This window comes from Anopheles darlingi, chromosome 3 (genome assembly GCF_943734745.1).
Source record: "Anopheles darlingi chromosome 3, idAnoDarlMG_H_01, whole genome shotgun sequence".
NCBI classification, from domain to species: Eukaryota; Metazoa; Arthropoda; class Insecta; order Diptera; family Culicidae; genus Anopheles; species Anopheles darlingi.
This window is the reverse complement of record NC_064875.1, coordinates 5,229,024-5,235,000: the sequence shown is the minus strand read 5'-3', so window position 1 is coordinate 5,235,000 and position 5,977 is coordinate 5,229,024. Positions and strand designations below refer to the sequence as shown.

At 48.7% G+C, this 5,977-nt stretch overlaps 1 protein-coding gene across 1 annotated transcript in view; it reads left to right on the top strand.

The window, feature by feature from the left end:
* LOC125958129 (radial spoke head protein 9 homolog) overlaps nt 1-362 on the top strand; it is an 891-nt gene extending 529 nt beyond the window's left edge. The window contains exon 1 of the mRNA XM_049691255.1: nt 1-362. This exon is cut by the window's left edge and continues 529 nt beyond it. Coding sequence (XP_049547212.1) covers nt 1-362 — 362 coding nt within the window.
* Nucleotides 363-5,977: the final 5,615 nt, after the last annotated feature.

Here is a 5,977-nt window from a genome sequence, read left to right as displayed (position 1 = left end):
TCGGTGCGCTGGCCAATTATCAGCATTTCCGGCAACCGGAACGTGACGCAGAGGAGAACCTGGCTGGCCGACCGACCGACTGTAACCTATCGATGGATGTGTTCGATCGGATCGAAGATTTGGTGCCCCGGGGTCGTTGTTTCAGCCTCCGAGTGGACGATTCCAGTCGCTTAGCAACCTGCAGCTCACTTTGGTGGCTCGGAGCGGTCAGTTTTCACAAGGCGAACTCGGGCGATGTGTGCGGATTTTACTACCGGGGTGATGGCCGCAAAAACTGGGATCTTCCCTTTATGGTTGGAGGTCACGAACGTGAGGTCTCAAACGCGGAAAAAATCAAGATCGAGATCGAGGAAAATCCGTGAAAAATCATCTGAACCATCGCATCGGGGAGTGTGTGTCTTGGCTAAATTGGTGTCGTCGTAGTTGAACCGATCCACCGCTTGGGGGCGCTAGCGTCGCTCGTAAAACGCGCGACGAAGGAACTCAACATTTTCCGACGCGAAAATTCGCTCGCTGCCGGGTCGGAAAATCGTCGGATCGGATCGTGGTTTGTTTGGTGGGCGGGATGGGAGGAGCATACGAATCATACACACACACACACATACTGGCCTGGAGTGTGAGGTGGCACAATATTGCATCGCTAGCGTCAGCGACGAAAGAGTCGTTCTTCAAGTGGTAATAAGTTCTATTTAGCGCGCAAAATTAAACCAGAAGTTAAGGGCCTCGGTATGTGATGAAAAATTGTAATTGAAAAACAAATTCATAAACACGACCGCAGCCCCGAAAAAACCCGACACACAGACACCGTGCAGATGGAAACAACATGTTTTGGGGTCCCAGAGCCGCTTGGAAACTCGGTCGTAGACTGTATGGTTGCAGAGAGGTTTTTTTGTGAATTGACGATCTGTGGTTACCCCCTTTTGTACGCTTTTTCCCAGGTCAACTACAGTCAAATGAGGACGGCAGATTTTCAGAAGCACCCTTGAGTGTTAAATTGCAGAAGATGTCTTTTTTAGCCTACTGGGAACCAGGACTCCCGTGAGCATCCTTGAGTTGAATCTGTGGTTATGGATGTTTGCAGAAAATTTAGTAATAGTAGTAATTGAAATGAAATTGAGGCACCATTTTCGAGTTTGTATTTTAAGCTTACTCAGCAGCTTCGATGATCCTTTCCTCGAATCGTTCCACAAAACATGTCCTCCTCTACTGCACGCGGTTTGTTGTCGTTGTTGTTGTTGTTGAAGAGATTAATTCGTTCGTACAACTCATTCATTGCTGTCAACTGAAAGGTCGGCAAAGAACACTGCATTCCCAGTGGCCCCGGTACAACCGTGCAGCCTACCGACCGAACTAGCGACTACCAGCTAGTGGAAGGTGGAAACGAAGCGAACACTCCCGATGGATCTGGAGCGAAAGAAAATTCTGCTTTTTTGTCCTACTCGACCTGGCACACTCGAATTCTCCAGTGAATACCATGTGTGTGTTTGTGTGTTCGAAGGGAGCATGCGAGGAGGACGATCGCGAAAAATTTGCATTTCCAACGAGGCCGCATCCACGGAGAGGGGCCGACGGGCAGGTGGTTTCCGTTTCGTTCCGTTGCACCATTTAGTCGGCCCATTGTTTTGATCTTGGTCGTGTTGCTGTCGTGGCGGTGGTGGTGGTGTCGTCATCCAACGTCGTTCCTTTTTTGTCGTCCATCCGCCATTTCACCGTCTGTACCGTTGAATGTATCCTTCGCGGTATTGTGGACCGCACGTCGATCCATCGGCATCGGCAGCACAACAACAGCAACAACAAAACTGTGGCGCAGTAAAGAGAGAGAGAGGAAAGGGTTCAGGTCTGTCCTGCAGTCTGTCCTCAAGGGTCATCTCTCTTTCTCACTCTCTCTTTCTCTCTCACGCCTGGTTCTGTCGCCACGGGAGGACACGTGGATTTTGAATGCCAAATTGCAATCGATTGCACGACAGCACTGGGGAGCTTTCTAGTTTCGATGCTGCTGCTGCTGCTGGATCACCATCACCATCGTCATCATCATCATCATCATCGTCATCATCGTCATCATCGTGTGCCTCATGAGTGTTTTCAGACTGGCATTTGGCATTTGTTGCCCCGTTTATCCTTTCACCGGATAGCAGCAGCAGCAGCAGCAGCAGCAGCATTGCAGATCAGCACGCCGTTGTGCCGTTGTGCCGTTGTGGTGCTCAGTGATTCACCAGGGAGACATAAGTTCCGAGCAGCAGTTCAGCATGTGTGATTTTTATGGCAACGATTATGAGTCCGATGGACTGAAATGGAAAAGGGAAGGGAAAGAAAGGGGTTGGGAGATTGTGACGGGGGCTCGGTGCAATCGGGCAGTCGGCGGCAGTCTCCATTTTCGTTTGCCCGAGGTGATTTGGCAGAATTTAGTCAATTTCCCCGCCAACGTCCAACTCCCCCGTGATGCCGGTTCGTTTTTGTTGTGTCCGAGACTCGTCGTCTGTCGGCCATGGCATCCGATGGCGATGCTTAGGCCATTCACAGTCTGGCCCGTGGGATGGGCTGGAAAAGATAAAAGCTGGAGCTGCAAAATAAAATCAAATGTCCACGGGAGGGCGGGAGGTCACGGGCGGTGCTCCTGACCGTTTAGATGCACCCGAGGACGTACGTAGGACCGGGTGGTGGTAGACAGAGTATCCGATGGCTGTACTTCATCTATAATGACAGTTCGATTGCAGAGCGGCTCGGTTAATGGAGCAGCCAGAGGCGGGGTGTGTGTGCGGTGGAATGATAAAATTAGTTTTAAATGGAAACAGAAACTGCTTAGAAAAGAATGGTTTTAGATCAGAAAAGAACATCTGGTACAAATTGGTTAAGAAATAAGAACAAAGCACATTGAACGAAATTATAAAATAACAAAAATCATAATAAGAAACGTAAACAAGTAAAAATAAAATAAATAGCTAAATAAATAAAATATAACGTAGTTATGCAATAACAATAATAAAAATATATCACAATACTATAAGTATTAACATCGGTATATTACTCTTTAAAAAAGACATACAATCATTCGGAAAGTAATCCAATCATATCATAAAAATCGATTTAGTTAGCTGAACATTTTAGTATACTGGAAGCTTTTTCATAGTACGGAAGCCTACGCTGTGCAGTTGCTTAATTTAAAACAAATTGAATCATTAATTAAAAACTTTAATGCTTATCAATGATCTGATATTATAGTTTAAATGAAAAATCAGGAAGTTAGTTGTAAACTATCTCGTTAATTGCGGCCACCAAACATCCTGTCTCTACCAGATTAAGTAAATGAACCTATCCCTCTCTCCGGCTCTATAATCTGTTTCATAATTATGTTAACGAAACCATAATATCGAAACCATTTTGCTACCCTTATCAGCGTCCGCAGCCATAGCGTTTATAACCCAACGAGTCTCAAAGACCCCTAGCCGGATGTCCGGTAGTCGATACCCCGTCCCCCACCGACAGACCATTTATTCCCGCTTGCCCGCTGCCCGTTGAACCTGATCCGATATCGCCTCATCGATATCGCTTATCGCTCATTTCTTCAGGTGCACCGGACAACAAAAGACATCCCCTGAGGGGAGGGGACCTGTGCCTGTCCCACACACACACACACACACTTTACAAAACCTTCCGTAGTCGCTTGGACGATTGCTTTTCCGTGGCCATTGTAGCGGAAGAAAGTTGATTTTCTTTTCACAATTATCTCTTGGGTCTGGGAAATCGGCTGGATAAACGGAGATACTTTACTCGGGTGTTGTGCCGAGTATCTGCTGTTGGTCCGCGCGGCTGGTGGTTGCTCGCTTGCAGAACACGTCCCAAAGTCATGAAGTGAGAGCAGCACAGACGCAAGTGAGACGAAGGAAAACGAAGGAAAACTCCGAGAAGTGGACGCAGCGCGAGTGAACGGACGATGCAGTTGTGTGTCTGTGTGTGTGTGCGCGCTGCAGACTTCCCGTGGCTGCTGCTGCTGCTTCTTAACCAACTGTCTATTCGTTCACCGTCTGCCGGCACGCCATCGGGACTTCTGGACGAGGATGTCGAATTGTTTCGTCGAACGTTGGAGAGAAGGAAAGCGACCTCCTTCTTCTCCTTCTTCTTCTTCATTTTCGAGGAGCTTCGAGGTGATGAAGAATCTCTTCGAGTGTGTCCTTGCCAGTCCGAGTCCGTGAAACCGGTCCTGAGATGCTGTTGCAAAAGTGTAAAGAACCGGAAGCGCCTCTCTCTCTCTCTCTCTTTCTCTGGCTTTGAGGCAGTAGGGGATGAATCGGAGTAAGGGAGTTGCAGTAGCATTGTGTATGTCCTGTCCTGTCGTACAATAGCAGGAGGAGATAAATTGTAGGAGCGAGCGTGTTTTTGCAAGGAAATCATTAAGAACTTTAATCTTTCCAACCACTCCTCCTCCTCTGCAGCGTTCCCTCTCTTCCTCTTTGTGCTGCATCGCCGTTTAGGGAAGTCATTTTTCCTACCTGCAGCGTACGCCGGCAGTCCAGAGACTCCGCTCGGCCAAGGACCGGTACAGGACGATACACCTTAAGCATCCCCGGTGTACTCTACTGTGCTCTAAGACGACAATGAATGACCAAGTTGCTTGTGCACACCAGCAACCGGGCGAACGGCGATCTTTGTCATTTCATGTGCGGCCCACTCTCGACTCCAAACGGGGATCCATTTCTCCAGCGTCCAGGAGACTCAAGGGGCATGGCCGCAACGAGGGTGAAAGGGGATGAAGCAGATAGAAATCGGGAAACAATCATCGCTCGGAAACGACGACGACGACGACGACGACGACACTTTCTTCACCTTCGCACGCCACGCCGCTTTTCTTGGGAATCCTTGGAGTTGGAGCCATCCACGGACTCCATTGTTGTGCACTCGTGGGCACTCCCCTCCCCCCGGGGGTGGAGGACTGGTGGAGCCAAAGCACTCCCAATATCCAATATCCAGTTTGATTATCGTCATCATCTGGTGGGTGCTGACAGGGTGGGGGGGAAATCCATTTTCACTCGAGAAAAGTTCGAGTCCCTGTTCGAGTTCCAGTTACCTTCCCTTCGGTCAAACCCGGAAAAGTCAGAAACCATTTTTAGAGCGCTTTATGATTGGGAAATTTATTTATATGATTGAGTGGACATGAATGCGAAATGGCTAGATAATGGCCGTCTGTGTGCGGTAGTTACCGGTGCTTCTTCCTAGCCCCCCGGAAGCCTGGGGAACATGAATCATGGATGGAGGACAGCGAGAGTCCTCTGCTCGAGTCCTCGAGATTAGCTCTGCAGCACCAGCAAGCAATAGAACGGGAAGAAACATGTGTCGTTGTCGCAAATGGACATTCTGGATTTGTAGCGAACGGTCTGTGTGCCTGTGTGTGTGTGTGTGTGGCACTTTGGAGCAGGAAACGATTTGCTCCTCCAACCGGAAGTAGCACTAGGAAACCAGAGCTAGAGCAGAGCAACGACTTGGAACCTGGGAGCGATTCAGCACGCTCCTAGAAGCACCGTGCCGAGGGTGATAATCATTCCTGTCGCACCAAGGACGAGGATAGGATGGACAAAAAGAAACTTTTAAAATTCATTTCACAATGTCCTGCGACAAAGAAAGAGAGAGAGAGAGAGAGAGAGAGAGAGAGAGAGAGAGAGAGAGAGAGAGAGAGAGAGAGAGAGAGAGAGAGATATTAACGACGAAATCGAACCATTCACCCCACGAACCATAATCGTATATCCCTCGAGTACAGTGAGAGAGAGGGAGAGAATGATCGCGAGGAGCCTTAATCTGAGCCAGAGGGTTTTCTCCTTTTGTGTCAGAAGCGCTCCTAATCCCCAGCAAGCGGCGGAGGACAAAACCAAAGAATGAAAACTTTTGCAAAGAGCAGCAGGCTGGTTGCATGGCTGTTCGCTTGAAAAGAAAAATCGATCCCGAAGCTCATTTCAAACTGATGACGACTGTTTCGAACCGCGTGCGC